General features: G+C 30.8%; 1 protein-coding gene across 3 annotated transcripts in view; it reads left to right on the forward strand.

Moving 5' to 3' along the window:
* LOC129960448 (3 beta-hydroxysteroid dehydrogenase/Delta 5-->4-isomerase type 3-like) overlaps window positions 1-1,785 on the forward strand; it is a 45,714-nt gene extending 43,929 nt beyond the window's left edge. For all 3 annotated transcript variants that reach the window (XM_056073893.1, XM_056073892.1, XM_056073891.1), the window contains exons 5-6: window positions 80-295; window positions 492-1,785. In XM_056073893.1, the coding sequence (XP_055929868.1) occupies window positions 80-295; window positions 492-1,051 (776 nt within the window). In that variant the 3' untranslated portion in view covers window positions 1,052-1,785. The remainder of the gene's footprint in view (window positions 1-79; window positions 296-491) is intronic.
* Window positions 1,786-18,630: the final 16,845 nt, after the last annotated feature.

Consider the following 18,630-nt stretch of genomic DNA (forward strand, 5'->3'; position numbering starts at 1 on the left):
CTAAAATGCTACATTTATAATTTTTTTTTATTGGCACAATGATCAATATTTTATCAATATTGTTCTTTTTCATTTTTAGGTACTCGGAATATTATTGAAACTTGTATTCAAAAAAATGTATCCCGCTTAATTTTTGCTAGTACTACTGATATGGTTTGTGGTTCCGAACATATTTTTTATGGAACTGAATCCACCACTCCAATTCCTACGAGTTTCATGATTGGAAAGTATGGTGAAACCAAGTGTCAAGCTGAAAAGCTTGTATTGGAAGCTAGCGGAAAATTGTTAGCGAATGGTTAGTAATATTATGTATTACTATTAGGTAATGATTATTCATATATTTATTCCGATTTTAATTATCATTTAGTTTTACTTTCATAATATTTAAGGAATCTTTTTGTTTTAAATGTTTGTTAATTTCTTAATATTGTCATATAAATATTTCATTAAAAATATGAAGATTATTATTTGTAAAAATATATACTTTTTAGGAGAAAGAACTCTTCGCACTATATCCCTCCGTCCCGTACCTCTATATGGTGAACAAGATAAGCATTTTATTTACAAAGTTTTGAAGTACATCAAGAAGAATAATTCTTATTATCTCAGAGTTCGAAGTCTAGACGAGCGTTTGCAAATCTGTTATGTTGGCAATGCTGCTTGGGCTCATATCAGAGCTAAAAGTAGACTTGCTGAGGATGAAACCGTTTCTGGTGAAGCCTTTTTTATTACTGATGATACTCCTATCATAGACATTCATGAACATATAAGATCATATGCTGAAGCAAGGCACTTCAAAGTGAGTGGTTTTGTATTTCCATACTGGCTGGCTTGGATTATTCTCTCTTTGATCTATCTGTTAATACATGCTGTTAACATATTTGTTCGATTTGATGTTGATATACCCAATGTAAACCAATTAAATTATATGTGCTCTACATTCTTTTTCAATCGTAGTAAATCTACCCTTCGTCTCGACTATCAACCTATATATAGTCCAGAGATGGCTCATGATTTGGCCTTTCAGTACTACAAAAGCGTTGAATTATGAATATCATTGAAATCATGATGGCTTTGGAAAATTTTTACATTACTTATGGAAAATCACAATAATTTTTTTCTTACTTAATAGTATTATAATGTCATTTTAAAAAAATATCTTAAAATATGGATTCCAGTAGTGAAGAGTTATTTGTATTTATTGAACTCTTTAATATTAGGCGTTTATTCATGAATTTAAATAATTGTAATGGATATTGAAGGGCTTTTTTTTTTTACTAATCATTATGTCTTTGTTTAATTACTGATGTTATGTTTTCCTTTCAACATTTTTTTCCTTGTTCTTCAGAAATATTTTTCTACTATGAATAAATCACTAATTTATGTATTTTTATACTGTGAATTTTATAAAACTGATGTATTCAAGTATTGTTTAACCAAATAAAATCTAGAAAATGTTCGCAAAGTATATTTTTAAGTGTGGCATTTGATGTAATATCAGATGAATTTTAGCTTACAGAATTTGTTTTATTTAAGTAAAAGTATATAACTTGTCGTCTAAAAATGTGTTTATAAAAAATTGTTCTATTAATATAGCAATATTTAGGAATTGGAAATGGAATTTGTGAATAATTGATATTTTCGTGCATTGTCTATGCACATAGAAATATTGCATGTGCAGGGAAATGTTATAAATATGTTAACTATATTTCATGCTGGTTAAACCTCTTGTTATATTATATTTTTGTATTTATATATACTAATAAATGATTTCATAATTTTCTATTCAATTCTTCATTTATTTTGTGTTGTATATTTATCATTGATGTGAGTTATTTTCCAAAGATTACATGAGCCTCGTACTCTCTTACATGAGATCGTATGAGCCTTTTGTTAATGAACAAGATCTGAATGTATAGTCAATTATAATAAAAAAATTATTCATATGACCTTATTAGTCAAATGGCAAATAATTCACCTCAGCTATTCAGTTTCATCGCCTTACGATTGAATAGAATGGTGAAATTTTGCTTCTAATAAGAAATTGAAAAGAAAAATAATTTAGAAATTTAATTATACTACAAAATATCAGTGCTGGATTAGACTTGATGAACTATTTAAGATATGGGGTACTTAAAAACCCATTTAAACAGTACATTTGGTATATATGTCTCTTATTCATTCAATCAATTATTTTGGAAAAGATGGAAGAAAAATGTAGTTCTAATTTATATCTTATGTGTAAATCCGGTACTGGAAAGTATTTTTCAATTGCTTATTTAACGGTTCATATCCTCTTTAATTAGAAGTTAGAAAAGGGCTTCCTTATATTTAAAAAAATCAATTTAATTCCATATTTTGTTGTTTATGTTATAAATTTTGCTATTAAATGTTATTACTGAAAAATAAGAATTTAAAGAACTACTGGGATATGTTTGTAATTCCATGAGCCTTTCATTCATTCTTGAAAGTTCACTTGGTGTTGCTTATAGAAACTCGATCTAATGACTTTTCTGCTGCTAGTATAGGGATGTATTTATTTTTCACAAATACATGAACCTGCCGAAATAATAAATTTTTAGTGCTGTGATTTCATGTTTTACTGTCAAAAAACGGTTTTCAATTTCGCCATAAAGTTTTTGTTTTGAGAGGGAAGGATTGATTCCGATAAAAGAACAGTTTCATTTAGATTTTGTGATGTGTATGCAGAATAAGACATGTTTTAGAATGGGAAATAAAGTGATTTGTAACATAAATTTATCTTTTAAGTTTATAAATATTTTAATGGGGTTTCTTTTTTAAGGCGGTCGCCTAAAGTATGAATTAGCCAAAAATGTGTTAGCACCACTATAACACATTGTTGTAATCTTAGGGAGTCCGATTGTTTGTTGCAATTTCTATTTGTGATGCCGAAATCCTCAAATTGCAGCTAATATATTTTTAGAGACCATAAAGTCCAAATTATTGATTCATTTAATATATGATATACTTGTGTAACTGTTAATTTCTGGATGGATAAAGTATGAACAATCGTACATTTGCTCTTGAAGGTGAAAGAGCAAATAAAGGTGATCTTCTGTATTTATCAAGAAAATAAGTGTATATTTGAAAAGATCTATTCCACTTTAACTCAAAAATAGAATATTTATTTTGAAGAATAATATAAATTATTATAAAATGTCATGTTGTCCGGTGAGATTGGCAATTCGGTAACCTTATGATTATATCATGTGACCATTATATTTATACCATGGGCAGTGTTAGAATACTAGCAATAGTATTACTTTTGTATAGTTCATATTGCATGATAAACAGATTTATTAGAATTAAAACCTTATTTTAGAATTGGCAACCTTTTAGTTAGAATTGGCTAGTGCAATTATTATGAATATATAAATGAACTTGAATTTAAATAAAATGCAATTTGATTTGTTGTTGTTAGTATTTTAGCATTTGCTGCTTTTTAAAAAAATAAAGGCTAAGATTCTTATTTCTACTCCAAAATTATGAAAAATAATGAGAAATATTATATATTGAACGAATATAAGATTATATTCTACTATGTTCAACAGATGAAGTAAATTTTTTTCCCCAATAGAATATAAAAATGCACTAATTGGCAATTTAATTAAATATGTAGATAAATTACATCCAAAAGGATAAATAGAATTATGGCCAGATTTAAATAAAAATGACTATTATATATATAAAAAATATTATAAAAAATAAATGACTGACCCACCTCATTCAAACCTCGATGTTTATTTAAGACTGCGATTCACTGGCTTGCACATACGGATAACGAATTCCTTAACGATTTCAAATACAAAGAATAGATTTTGGGCATTCAGCCCTGAGGCCACACATTAACAAGCTCATCCACAGAATGCGACTGCTTACATTAAAACTCCCACGAATAATTAGTTCTCTAAAAATAATGCATTTAGTCCTTTTAATGCTCCATCTGTTGCGTTCAGGCGAATCTCCACTAACATTGCACACGTTTTGGTAATTAAATCTCTTATTCAGAGGCGGCGGCAGAGATTTGCCGACGAGGGGGCAAGGCAACTCCGACAGTGGGGCAAGCGCAATTTCTCTTATTTTTCTTCAAAATAACACATAATTAATTATACATTAATTAATTACATGGATTTTATTAAGTTTACATTTAATTAGCAAAAATTTAAGTATCATTTATTAAGTATTATTATTTTAAATTAATTATTATAATTTTTTTTATTCAGATACTGATCCTTGCTTTCACTCTAAAAATTTATAAAGATATTTGCAAAAAATGTTCTCAGTTTTTTTTCTCTCCCTTGACCATCAAAAGATTGTTAATATTTGAGTCTATTCTTTTATGGACTCCTAAGATTTAATTTTTCTGAGATCAGATTTATTTCATTCTAGATTTTGTATATAGATAGAAATATAAATTGTACCAGAAGTACTTGTCACGATTAAGGAACAAAAGCATGTTCTTATCATTTTATATCAGAAGCAATATGAAATGATTATTGAAACCAAATTCAAAAAGTTTTATAAAAGAAATTTTTTTTAGAAATCTAGAATAATAAAAAAAAAATATTGGATGTTTTCGCAAAAAATTGATTTTTTTTAACGTAGTCCCCTACCTAAAATAATTTTTAAATAAGGAATGGAACAACGAGCAGGAATTTAGATACATTTCGAATCCATACGATGTATTTCGAATTAGTGTGTGTGCTCAACAAAAATTTACTCTAATTCGGACATGAACAATTTAGAATGCGGAAAGGATACAGTGAAGTAGTTTCTTATGAAGGTTGGAAAAAATGTTTTGCAAATATATGAACGAAATATTTTATATAAGAAATGAAAAAGGTTCTTGTGAAAAATTGGCTACTTAAACATTAGATTTTTTCATCTATTTATTCTTCAATTTATATTTAAGCTTAACAAACCAATGCATTTTATTTAGAAACAATTTTATCTTGAATAGAACTCCCCTATCTTCATTTTTAGTCATGCTTTCTTATGGTTAAGTACTCCCCCCCCCCGAAGTTTTGCAAATGAGCCCATAAGCCGCTCAAAAAGTTAATTTTATTCCCTCAGTTACATGTGTTGTTTTTCTTAATCCCTTCATATACAATGACAAGTCTGACTCGCGCATAGAATTGCTAAATTTTTAATTTTAAATCAGCAATTAAATGAAAGTATTAAGTAATTTAAAATGCACAAATCACTTGAAAATCCAACATTACCTCAAATACCTTTATATTATTCTAGGGATTAAAATAATAATAATTGTCCCAAAAAGATGTTAAGTAAATTCGTATATCAAGGGGTTAATATGTTATATATAAATATTCTATGAACGACTATTTTAATCATCTTTTTATCAAACCATCCTTATCCAAAGTCTATTAAAAATTTAGAAGAACCTGTAATTATATAGTCTTTGCCACCAAGACAAAAAATTGGAAAAAAAAATGAAAGATACGCTCCCCAATTACATAGTTATAATACTAAATGCAAAATCTGAAGAATTTAGGTAGTAATTTATTTAACAAATTTAATGCACAATTGAATAATTTTTTTTAGTGTAGCTAAAAAGCTATCATACCACATATATTTATTTTTGTCGTCAATTGCGGTCGGTTTTATTTCTTTAGTGTAATAATTGCAGCCTGATAAATTAGACTGCATTAAACAGATATTTTACTGTTAAATTAACTTAATTTACACTTAAACAATTTACTTATTCTAGAAATTTATATTGAATTCACATAATTTGGCTACAGTTAAGTAACTCTTCTTAACATGCATATGCACAAGAGTGTCGAAAGAAAAGAGTGCTTTATTAAATTAAATTTAACTATTAACTAGATTTTTGTCAGACAATTCTCATAGTGAAATAGATTTTTAAAAAATCCCGAGTTCGAGGAAGTAACAATTAGATGAAAAAGATGACGATTTATTTTAGAACTTGAATTTAAATGATGAGTCAGGAAAACCAACTCTATCGCCGCATTCATGTGTAATATCCAAGCTTCAATTTCCCTTATAATTCCACTGGCAGGTAATCGGACTACTCAATGAAAACAATTTTTTTCTCTATAACCTATGATAACATCTTAGCCGAAAGATAAAAATTAGTAGGAAAATGTGCGATAACTTATTCATTTGCCAGTTTATTGATTATTCTACTAAATAAAGTACAAATTATAAATTGAATGAACGGCATTTAAATCAGATGACTGAAAATTTGAGCACTTAACATCGTCGACATCACTCGCATTGAATTCTTAGTCGACCGATTAAAAATGTTCGGTAAAATGTGATATATTGTTCACATGTCGCCTTGTCGGTTATATTGCCAAAAGTAGTGCAAATTAAAAGTGTGATGAACGACATTTGAATCAGGTGTCTGAAAATCTGTGGATATAGTGCTCAACATTCATTGCATTCAATTCATAGTCGGCCATCCAAAAGTTGTCAGCGGAATGCAAATATCTTTTTCATTTTGTCGGACAAATAATAAGCTCTTTGAACGACATTTTAATCAAATATTTGAAGTACATCATACTGCAGACATTCATCAACAATCACCGCATTGAGCATAGTCGACCGACCAAAAATTGTCCGCAAAATGCGCCTATAACCTTGTCGATATCTTATTCACTTGTTACCTTGTCGGTTGTATTTCCAAAAATATGGCAAATTATAAGCTGAATGAACGATATTTGAATCAGATGCCTGAAAATCTGTGAACTTAAGGTCTCAATAGCATTCGGTTCTTAGTCGGTTTATCAAAAACTGTTTGCAAAATACGTCCTCTTATTGACCTGGCACCCTATCGAGTATTTTGCCAAATATAGTCAAACCGCTTTAACCATTACTTGGATATTTGGAAAGTTTACAATATATTAACTTTAAGGTGGATTTTAAATAATCATGTTCAATGATGCGCAACTCTCTACAATCATCCTGAAGTGGCGAAGACCTTTGCCGACAAAACTCGCAATCTCTCGCCGACGGGGGGGGGGGGGCAAGAGGCTTCCTACAGGGGGGCAATTGCCCCCCTGCTACCGCCGCCTCTGCTGTTATTTGAGAATTATCCATCGAGAATGCTGTACTTATGGAGAAATATCTGTTAAAAGAACGATTACAATTATTTTAAAATTATATTTGAAAGTTTAATTTTTCTTAAATTTACCATAATTTTAAGCACCGAATACAGCAAATATTTTTAGATTCCTTTGTTTTATTTTTGTTATCTGGCATTTATTCTTAAAAATTGAATAACTGCGATTTTAGTGTTTTCGGATGCTTTATGGATACAAAAGGAATGACTTAATTCACTTCAATTGTATGATAAAGTGATTCATTTTTCTACTAATTATGAAGAAGTATGTGAATCTTTGTGTATCTGTTTATTAGCGCTAGAAACGCCAGGAGACTTAACATTTAAAGATTATATTTAGTAATTATATAAAAATATTTAGTCATTAAAATGTGTACCTCTGAGCGATTTTTTCAAAATTTAAACTAAGCAAGGAGTGAATTTTTGGCGTTTTCTTCTATAATTTACGAAATATTATTGCACACAAATAAATTTTTACACCATTTTAAAAATTAAAAAAAAATTAATGTCTTTTTCCTGATTTCTATTTGGTAGTGCATTTTCCTCCTCAATTTTGACAATTTAAGAAAAATATATTTTGCCTAGTTTTCAACATTAATTTCATTACTGCAACAAAACTGAAATTGCTTTTATTATTTCACCAAATATTTAATCAAGGGATTTTGTTATGTTGTTGAACGCTGAAGAAGGAAATATTTTTTTGTTTTCGCTTGTCATCTGAGGATTAAGAAAGTAAAGTAAAAGCGCCGCGAAATGCAACATGTAATTTGAAGAGGCTTTTCAGAGGTAATAGCATTATGATGTCACAGGTCTTACTCCATTTATATATATGTTACGGCCAAAGCCCGAAATGCGGCCAGTTCGCGAATTGGCCGGCCAATTCGCGAACTGGCCAAGAGGTTTGGCCAAAGTCCGAAATACTTGCAATTAATGTTGTATTTTCTACTTTGGCTGGCCATTTCGCGAAGTGGCCGGGCATCCTTGGCCAAAGCCCGATGTGATAATCTATACTTATAAATACAGCTCAATGTATGTTTGTGCGCGCGCGAGTGTGTGTGTGTTGGAGCTCTACAGTCCAAACCGTTTGACAAACAGTTATCAAATTTGGCATATATATACCTTGGAGGTCGAAAATGTGCACCCTGGAGCGATTTTTTAAAATTTTTAATTAGAATTTTAAATAAAAACTAAGCATAATTTCGGCGTTTTATCGCTATAGCGAAAATATTACAGCACAAAATCGATTTTTGCATCAAATTAAAGCTTTTTTTTAATTAAAGCTTAAAATTTAATTTATAAATTATGCTTAGATTAAATTATGCTAAAATTTAATCTGCACGAGCACGTCAAATTCAAAAAAAATATCTTTTATCAACTTGTTGCCATCACATTGATAGAAGTTTAAATTAAAAAATAAATCAACTATTATTGCAAATTTAATAAACAAAATTGTAATTTTCTGCAGGTGTCTGTATAAAATGGAAAAAAAAAATGAAATAAGATATTTTCTGAAAAGTAAAAGGAGGAAAAGTTTTCTATGAGCTTTGACAATACCTATATTATTAATTCAATAAAACAATTTAATTTAAGGCAAACATAGTTTAATATACTTAGGATAATCATTCTAATCAGCTACCATCAGCTAATTTGGGGCATACATTTGCTAACAAAATGGTCTAAATTAACTAAATAATTATATTTAATATAACTTTAGTCAATAAATGCTCCGACGAATCAGGAATTTTAAATTTTTACATAGGTCCTCTACCCTTTGAATCATATAACAAAATATTCTTGAGACACCAATATTTTTAATAAAAATTGTTGAACTCCAACCAACTAAATCAATCACTAAAACTGACTGATTTATGAAATTTCAATATCACACTTCTATAAAAACTGGCAATTTTAGACCACTTCACCGACTGTCTCAATGAAGATACGCTAATCCTCTGCAGGGTTTCTAGACAGTGATTGGCTTGTGATTATAAAAATGATGCATAAAAACTTCATAAATCGGTCAGATTTCACTGCTGAACGACTCTGATTTCAATTTTCATATTTAAAAAAAAGACATGGTTAGCTTTAATATAAAAAGCTTTTATATTGATTGCAGTTTAACATTTCCACTTTAGTTTAAAGTAGAAAATTTATGGATACTGACAGAACATTAGGGAAAGTAGTACAATGAAACAGAACTGTTTAAGGCCTACATAAAAGTACGACTGAATCACATAACTACCAAAATATGAAGCTCAAAAATATTTTGCTGAAAAAGCTACTAAGAGAGCAATTTACATTAATTGAAAATTTTAACGATCATTAATACTGGTGAACCGGCTGGTCGCCAAAGGCGACTAGTGGTAAATAAATATAATGACATTCATGTATAAAATATATATAAGGACATGTTGTAGGTGAAATTCGACAGATGGCGCCAACAAATAAATGTCTTTAAATGATATTAATAACAAAACTATTTGTCCTTCATATTTGTTTTAATTAGCCCTTATTTTTGTTATTTGCCTTTGCAAAAAATTTCATATTTTTTGAAGCGACATTTCGGGAGACAATGTGATCTGGGATCTTTAACATTAGGTCCATGGAGCAGAAAAAGACTAAGGATCACCTTTAAAGGTAATTGAAAACTGAATACTCAATTTGCCTTTGTATTCATAGATGATAGGCAACGCCTTTGCTCAAGATATAATTATTTCATTTTGAAGGGCGCAAATCTAATCTTCACGCTATCACGTTGTTAAAGTATACACGTTCACTGAATAATTTCTATTATGGCTTTAATATGAGAACAGAATAACACGAGATCATATTTTTATATATTACAAGCTTATTTTTAACTCAGAGGTGTCACTTATATTTGAACTCGTTTCTGAAACAGTTGCACTTAAAAAAAACAGTACACAGAAGTACTCATTTTTAAATACTTCATTTTTAACAGGGTGTAAAACAATGTGCTCTTGATTCCTTTCTTTCTACTTTGGCCGATCGTCCCCAGCCATTTCGCGAATTGGCCGGCCAAAGCCCGAAATCAAGAAAAGATCGGACATTGGCCGGTAAGTTTACAGCAACGTTGGCCAGATCGCGAATTGGCTGGCCAATTCGCGATCTGGCCGATTTCGGGCTTTGGCCGTAACATATATAATAAACTGAACTGGTATAAGGCTTATAAAATAACACGGCTTTAATTTCTTATAATAAATTGATGCTTAAAAGTATTTTGTAGAGGGAATCATGAACGAAGAATCATAAGATTTAATTGAAATTATAGATAACCCTGAGGATTAGCTGATCACAAAATGTGTGTTGAATTTGTGTTTCGAATTTGACAACGCTCTCTCCGAACATCGGTACTTATGTTGCAGCGATGTTTTCTGGTTACCATTTTAGTTTTTCTTGAATATCTTTAAAACTCCACTGTTCTCACACTACATGCTGTCATAAAATTATGGAATATAAAACAAGGAAATTCCTTACATTTTCAAGTTTTTATTTTTCTTCAAGTTTTAATATTTTTGCAAATATGGGGTCTAAAGTACTTTTTCGTTTTTAGTAATTTATGACCCCCTAGATCATCAAATCCGGATGTTACTAGCATGAAAAAAAACTTTTAAGAATGTGCTTTCACTTTAAAAAAAATTCATAGTTGAAACAGCATTTGTTATTTTTTTAATAAAATTTTTACAGTTTCCAAACAGTTCTCCGACTCCATATATTTTTGAGATTTTCACCTACTAAACGTCGTTTGGGATCTCATGTTGTATGGTGATTCTTTATCCTCTTGATGCCTACTATCACCCCTCTGAATTTGCCGGTCGAATTCGGCAACACCCTGTATATATATGTATGTATGTATCTAAGATAAGGAAACCCGATCAATCCATATATACGAGGGAAAGTCAAAAAATAAAGAGACCTTCGCACTTTCTCTTTCCAGTGTTTGTTAACACTGCTAGTATCCAGCGTTGTGTTGTAGACAACACTTCTATGCAGCGTATCACTCTTATTCCCGTGTTAGTCGTTGAAGTGTAGCAGATCGTTAAATATGGCAGCTCCATTGTCGATCTGCACTAAGGAGGAAATGAAGGCAGTGATTCGTTTTTTGTTTGCGGAAATTATTTATCGAATGCGACACCCATCAACACCAGAAATTAAGAAATTTAAACGTGAACCACCAGCTGGTAAAATCATGCTAACTCTATTGTAGGGCATGGAAGGTGTAGTAGCCGTTTATTTCATTCTAAGAGAAGAAACTGTGAACAGTGAGAAATATTGTGATGCGTTATGTTCTAAATTGAAACCTGCAATCAGATCGAAACGTCGTGCGAAACTGCGAACAGGTGTTATCTTGCAGCAAAATAACGCCTGGTTATATTCTGCCCAATGAACTGCCGAAACAATAAAGGAGTTGGGATTCGATGTGCTGGGACAATCACCATACAGTCCAGATCTAGCTCCAAGCGATTTTCATATGTTTGGAGCATTGAAGAAAGGGCTAAGGGGAAAAAGATTTGTAACCGACGAAGGAGTCCTTAATGCTGTGCAAAATTGGTTACAGATAAAAGCAAAAAACTTGTGAAACGTTGGGAAAAGTGCGTTGCAGTCCAAGATGGTTATGTAGAAAAATAATGTATGTTTCAGTCTTTTATCATTACAATAAATGCACCTTATGTACGTGTGTGTGTGTGTCTAAGTGTGTGTGTATCTAAGTATTATGCAATACAAGATTCAATAGCGTAGAGCTATTTTAAATAAAATGTCACAGTTTATAAACTGCATCGATAATAAGGACTACTCTCTGTACATATAAGGGAAAATAGGGGGAATAAATTAAAGGTGCGAAAGGTAATAAAATAGAAAATATCTTCAAATTATTTAATGGGCATTAGAAAATAACTCTAAAGGTTAAACTAAATAAACAGCCACTGAATTTAATTTGCGTTTTCTTCTTGTTATCAAGGGTTTACCTAGAAGAGGCCTCAAAATAGCTAGCGCCTGTAGCCTCATAATGTTAAAATTCGCGACTCTAAGTAGACAAAATTTTAGTAAATTTGACGGGATAGTGGTAATTGCTCCCAGTTGTATTTGCATTCATATTGTAAGTTTACTTTAGTTTAATTACTTTTCACTGGAAAACTTGGCACGCATCTAGAGGAGCTATAGAGAAGGCATAGAGAATCGTTTAATAAGAGATGATTCAGGGTTGAGGTTTCTTTCTTATGGGTTAATCAATTTTTTTTCCAAGGCAAAAATGATAATTACCCTTTAAGAATGAGAGAAACATCTTTGAATTTGAAAGCATCTTGATTTGGTGTTCGGTGAGTCTTTTTTTCTCTATTGCTTTGTTCTGATTTTAAATATGAATAGTAATGAAATTTTTAAAACATAAAAACGCATGATTTTAGACCTTTTTATCCACTTTAAAAAATGCACCAATCAGTGTCCGAAGTTTTTCCAAGGCTGATTATTAGATGCATGTGTGTTTGCATATGTGTTGGGGTTCTACACGCTAACCATATGACCTAGATCTATCAAACTTGGTCCATACGTGCATCTCAGAGAGATTTTTTTCAAGATTTTAATAACAATTTGAATTAAAAATTAAGCAAAATTCTGATGTTTTCCTGCGATAATAACTTCCGAAAATATTACAGCACGAAACTGATTTTTACATCATCTTAATGTTCAAAGAATAATCTTTTAAATTATACCAATATTTTAAACTAAAATTTACATAGCTATGAAATGAAAGTGAATCATTCCAATATTAAAAATAATCTTCAGCTTAAATATAAAATAAAATATTTTAATAAAAATGTATTATGAAATTGAAAGGAGAGTTTTAAAGGTGTAAAACAAGAAAAATTTTACATTTTTAAAAATATAAAAGCACAGAATACAGAAAATCATGCAGATTAAATATATATATATATATCAACATACTTTCTATTGATGTGCAAAACGATGCTTCTTGAAATCCAGTCGTAAAATACTGTCATGACTGATTTTCGATAATTACGAAAATTCGATATGTAATGAAAATTAGATCAAGATTGATCGAGCACTTGAACAAATTATGGAAGGAGTTGAAATTTTTTAGAGTATTGCAATCAATTCTTTTCCATTGTCCATTCCTGTAACCTTCAAGGCTGAGGGGGAGGGACTTCGTTTAAAAAAAAAGAACATTTCTCTAAAGTTCAGTTCTTGTATGTTGTTACCATTTATGTAGAAACTGCAACTGAATAACATATATTGTATGTATAGAAAGGATTTTAAAGCTGACGATTAAGCTTTCGTATTGTAATTCTGTCTTACGTTAAAAATGCTGATACTAATCTAGGAAGATCTGTTGTTGTAGAGAGATCTGTAGGACTTTAAAGATATTGCATTTTTTACTGCAGTTTGTATAAGATCTCACGTAGCTTCCCACATATACTCAATTTTTTAATCTAATGCACCAAAAATTTAATTTTGCGTTGCCGCTTTTATATTTTTTTATATCTTGAACACAGATTTTAAAAATTATCAGTAATACTAATTTTGAGCAAAGCTTTTTTATTTCTTCGTGGAATAATCACTCGCAAATCTTGGCAATATTTAGTTGTTAATAAAGCATTATCTTACAGTAAAAATAATATTTGTATTCCTAACTAAAGGAAATTGCATTTTCTTTGAAGTTTATTCAATAAGGATATTTATATATTGGGCTGCGGCCTCCGCCTCTTGGCTACTTAGAACAAATATACAAAGATTTTAAAAAATGCTAATTTTGACTGCAAAAATGTTACAAAAAGTTATTATTGTGAAGTACTACTTTTCAGAGTTTTACAAAATCATTGGAAAAGAAAAAAAAATTGGACTTTCGTTTAAATTCAGTTTTATAACAAATTTAGTTTGTATGTATGTATTTGTATGTTGTTTGTATGTATTGTATATGTATTTGTATAATGTATATACGTAAGTGAATTTTTGAAGTGCATTATGAAATTTAAACTTATAAAACTCGTATAAAAAGAATTAAAAAAAGAATGCTTGGAAAAGGATGGCAACATTCGATTACTTCGTTCAAGCATATCTGCTCTGAATTTCAAATTGAAATAAGTGCATATTTTGATGACAATAATAAAGGAAATCTTACTTAATTGGACCGTAAAATCTGAATTAATAAATTGGATAAATGTAATAAAATGTATTTGAAATTAAATAATATTTAGCATCTGTTGCCGAAAAGATACATTTGGAGTTCAGTTATTTGCATGATTATTAAGCTCAATTCATAAAGGTACAAAAAATTATTATAAAACTGTTTTATTTCTGGAAGATATTTCGGATATTTAAAATAAATAAAACATAAAAAATTTGCTTGAATTGTAAATTTATCTAAAAATAAAATTACATAATTCTTTTATTATATTTAAATAGAAAACTGTTGATGATATCTTTCTGTTTAGGGAACAGAAAACAATTTATTACAAAATGATTTGCTTAAAGCAAATATTTTTATATATTAAAATATGACAGTATTTACGGAAATATTAACGAAAATTATGTACAAAGTGGAAAAAAATCAAGAACAACAAAGTAGACACTAACCGAAGACGAAAATTAATTTTGAGTATCGATTTATTATCGGTATCGTGACTATAAATCATGGTTCACGATGAATCGTGATGCAATAAATCGATATTCTTCAAAAACTGATATCAAAAATTAGATTTTTCAAAAATATCGATTTTTTCGATAAATCGAAAATCGGTACAGCCCTATACGCAAAGAAAACGTATTATTGTATTATCTACCAATTCTGATTCGGACCAATTCTCCAGTCTAGTAAACGAAAAACGCCCACCAAATCAAAGAAAAAGAAAACTCCATCTAAATCTCAAATGGCTTTAACTTTGAAATTTTTAAAGAAAGGCGCTCATCTCAAAACACGAATCCCCAGGTGATCACTTGCTTTTGATTTAGATAAAGATGACCTTATTACCAAAGATTCATTTTCTTTGTTTGGAAATTCATCAACTTCCGTCGTCCTGGTGCAATATGGTCAATTTTGGTTTCTGTGCCATAAAATTCCAAATTCTAACCGCAATCCAATCCATAACTTCCGAACTTTTAAAAATTCATATTTCTGATGTTGATGATTTTCAGATGAGACATTCCACACGAAGCATTCCTATACTCGATTTTGTAGAAATAATTAAATTTCACTCATCATGTTTTGATAGGTTGTATTTATATGCAGTTTAACATTCACGACTCACTGAATTCAAATTGTTAAAATAAAGACTAGTAGTTTTCTTAAAAATTCTGATGCTGTCAAAACGCTTTCATTGAGGTCACATATTTTCACCCTAGAAAGACTAATTTTTTTCACATTCTAAAAGAACCCTTACAATCCTTGAAATTATACGTCTCAAAATTATGTCTGGAAGGACAATCAATTTATGAAACACTCATTCAGTAATCAAACCACAAAGTTCCTGTAAGGTGGATAAAAAGTACAGAGAATAAAAAATACAGGTGGTAGAATACAAAGAACTTTTAATTGGTATTTATACCATTCATTCGGTTCTAATGTTATCCTGTTTTGATGACGAATTTTTGTTGTCAGCAACATTTTTTGAACGGTTAAATATAACAAAATAATTTCTTCACTTTGAAAACATTATAAAGAATTATGATCTATAGGAAAAATGCCAACTATAAATTATAAGAATATTACATTGAAATTAAAATTTCAGCTAATATTTTTATAATTCACCAATGTTTTTCAAAAGGGAAAGTAATAACTGGGATGCAACAATTAATCGTATTTCTGTGGTAGGTTTTTTTCCCCTGACAATCTGTGAAATTCTTTCCTCAATTACCCTATTCGATGAGGAAAAAAACTTCTAGAATAAAACATTCCAAAGAAATAAAAATCTCGAGCTTCGTAAAAAACTTTTCTATGTCTGTTCGGCTGCGAATTATAGAGGCACATATAAACTAATGTGCATCTAAATTAGCAAATTGATGATACTAAATTCTTTTAAAATCTCTAGATATATTCTGCCTTTTGCCATCTTGAGAGGGACTTATAAATAATAGAATAATGAGCAGATTTGAAATGCTGAAAATGATAGTGATGTTACATTTTCTTTGATTACAAAAAATTTGGAATTAATATATGCTTTACTCAGTCTGAAACTTTTAATTGCAAAATATTTATATATTTTTTTCAAACAAGTCTAATTTTTTATATGTTATTGATTTTTTCATTTAATTTTTTTAAATGCAAAAGATGTTTTGAGATGTATATAAACATATGTTAACGATTTAATCATAAACATAGTTTTTTTTCAAAACGCCTTTTGATTTAAAAGTTCAAAAAATACAAAGAAATTTTGATTTATCTTAAAGTAGTAAAGATAAATGTCTTTTGAATTAATAAGACCGATTTTCATTAATTCAGATTCTAGAATAAAATAATAATTTCTTTTTCTATAAAAAAGTTAGGATTCGTTAATGTTTCAGAAAATAATTGAAGTGTAAATACGAAGCAGATGGTTTATATAAATCTTTGGGAAACAAAGCGAAGGAAACAGGAACTACTGATTCATCACGAATGACTGACCACCAAGCATCGTAATACCGAATCGCTACCCAATTATGATGCGATTTCCTAATGGAGGTGCCATATTTGACTAGCGAGAATCAATAGGGAAATTGGTAAACTAAATAATTTCTCTCCGTCTGGCTGTGCCATCCCCAAATCGAAAACCAGACATTGATTTATCCTCATATTCGAATCGGCTGTCAATTTCGCTAGCTTCAAAAGTATTTTTCTCTCATAAAACTATAAAAGTCTTATCTTTCTAAAAGTGGATCATGCATACATAGAGATTTCCAGGTTGCATCGAAATTCTCTCGCTAAAGGAAAAAAAATCTTTTAACTGATAACAGTAATTTCTCAGATTTTAGTTAGACAAAGTAGTCACCCATCAGAGGCATATCTTCTTTAGGTGTGACAGGCTTCACGGTCCCGATGTACCCTAGTGATCTGGCCTGCCTTCCAGATTTAACTTCCTTTTTCTTGTTGTTTTTCTTACTGCCCTTGACGGCAACCGAGGGACCTTTCCGTGAGAAGCTGTCGCCGTTCTGCTTGCTTCCTGCTTCTCATAGACAGCAACTCCCCCCCTACATGTTGGCTTGCGTGGGGACCTATTAGACAGGTGATGCATTGTTTATTAATCTGCCGGTAGCTGGAAACCCGAGTTGTTAGTCTGCTAGGGATCAAGCGAAAGCGTCATTCACTGGGGCTAGGCGTTAGGGGGGGGGGTCAATGTTCCTAAGTTGACTCTGAGCGTATAGAATCGACTGACATCAAGGCTGGGGATGTCCAGGGATGGTAAATGCCTTCCCTTGTTAGGCTCGGGAGTAGGCTGTGCCGTCAGGATCCGAATTTTCTCTCTTTTTTGTATGGGTCGTTCTAGAAAGGGTTCTTTCAGAGGGCAACGTAACGTACAAACACAATCTGCTGGAAATTCATTTGACCAATCTTTTGTCTTACAGTGTATTTCCGACACAAGAGAAAATTTCCACTCAGTGTCTCCTTTTCTTGTGGGAAAGACTTTCGTTGGAATGATTGGTAATGTCTCATACATTCGCAAACTTCGCTCTAGTGATTTGCTGGTGGAAGTTAGTCCTAGCCAGCAAGTGCAGAAAGTTATAAAACTTAAAGTTGTAGCAACTATTCCCATAACTGCTAGTGCCCATAAGTCTCTGAATTCATCCAAAAGTGTAATCGATTGCGAGGAATTATATAATGTCCCTGTCGAAGTTATTTCAAAAGAACTGAACGGTCAAGGGGCGACTCACTTACGTCAAATAACAATTAGGCGGAGCGGGGAAATTCTGTTGTAAACACCAGACGCCTAACATTCAATAGCCCAAAACTGCCAGAATCTGTTAAAGCTGGATATATAAATTTATCTGTCCGCCCTTACATATAAGACTCACTGCGCTGTCTTCTGGGCCAACGTTTTGGACATACGAAATCAAACTTCCGTGGGACTTTTACTTGCACCCGCTGTGCAGAAAAGTGTCATCGTAACCAGCAATGTGGCTTACCTGAAAAGTGCTTTAACTGAAATGGCGTTCACATTGCCTATTAAAGCTTTTGTCCTCGTTGGCTATTAGGAAAACATATTGTAGCTGTTAAATTCAAGAAAAACATATTTTATCTAGAGGCAAAGCATGAGGTAACATCTCAAACTCTTAAACCAGGTAATAGCTTCGCATCTGCATTTACAACAAATTTTAAAGAAGTAACTATCCATGAATCGCATTCTGGAAAAATAAAACAGTCCATCCAAGCACAGTCCCCCAGATCAAATTAAAAGTCAGTTTCAAACAGTGCCCTTGAGCTGTCAAACATTCGGAGACGTAGAGAAAAATAAAAATCTCAAACATCTTTGTCTCTGAAGTTTTCTAAACGAGACCTA

Source organism: Argiope bruennichi, chromosome X2 (genome assembly GCF_947563725.1).
Source record: "Argiope bruennichi chromosome X2, qqArgBrue1.1, whole genome shotgun sequence".
NCBI lineage: Eukaryota > Metazoa > Arthropoda > Arachnida > Araneae > Araneidae > Argiope > Argiope bruennichi.